Raw genomic sequence first — 463 nt, 5'->3', positions numbered from 1 at the left:
ACCCGTGCCACCCTGGCCGAGGCCTCCTTTTTCTTCCTGGTCCAGACGCTGCTCCAACATCACCTCCCGCTCCCCCGTGCGGAGACTGGCAGCCCCCAGTGACTTCCCATCGAGCAGACTGAAACCCATTCCGAACATAGGGTAGAAAATTAACCAGCAAAGGCAGCTTGGCCATCATCCTCCGAGGCTGAATCTAGAAACCGTTTAGTTCGGCGTAGAACGTGTTGAGCCCCACAGTCATACCTTCCAACCCTTGAACAAGGTAAAGGTGCCGGTAACATAAAATGACGGCAGAGAAAACATCCCCCCTGGTGACTCTGATGACAGGTTTGCTGAAGGAGTATGGCATGGACTTCCCATCGGGCATGAAACGATACGCTCCGCTCCTGTCTCTGCTGGACATGGTTTCATCCCACAGAAACTGGACCTCAACCTTGTGTCCCGACCCGCCCTCCAGAAAACG

The 463-nt window shown here is 54.9% G+C and overlaps 1 protein-coding gene across 1 annotated transcript in view; it reads right to left on the bottom strand.

Annotated features, from left to right (window-relative positions):
• Positions 1–129, bottom strand: part of LOC311229258 (myosin light chain kinase, smooth muscle-like) — a gene marked incomplete at both ends in the record, with an annotated part of 244,583 nt that extends 244,454 nt beyond the window's left edge. The window contains 1 exon segment of the mRNA XM_084315325.1: positions 1–129. This exon segment is cut by the window's left edge and continues 21 nt beyond it. Coding sequence (XP_084171451.1) covers positions 1–129 — 129 coding nt within the window.
• Between the last annotated feature and the right edge of the window lie 334 nt (positions 130–463).

The sequence above is a fragment of the Notolepis coatsorum genome (genome assembly GCF_963971535.1).
Source record: "Notolepis coatsorum genome assembly, chromosome: 5".
Taxonomy (NCBI): domain Eukaryota; kingdom Metazoa; phylum Chordata; class Actinopteri; order Aulopiformes; family Paralepididae; genus Notolepis; species Notolepis coatsorum.
The sequence above is the reverse complement of the archived record's forward strand: the minus strand, read 5'-3'. Positions and strand labels throughout refer to the sequence as shown.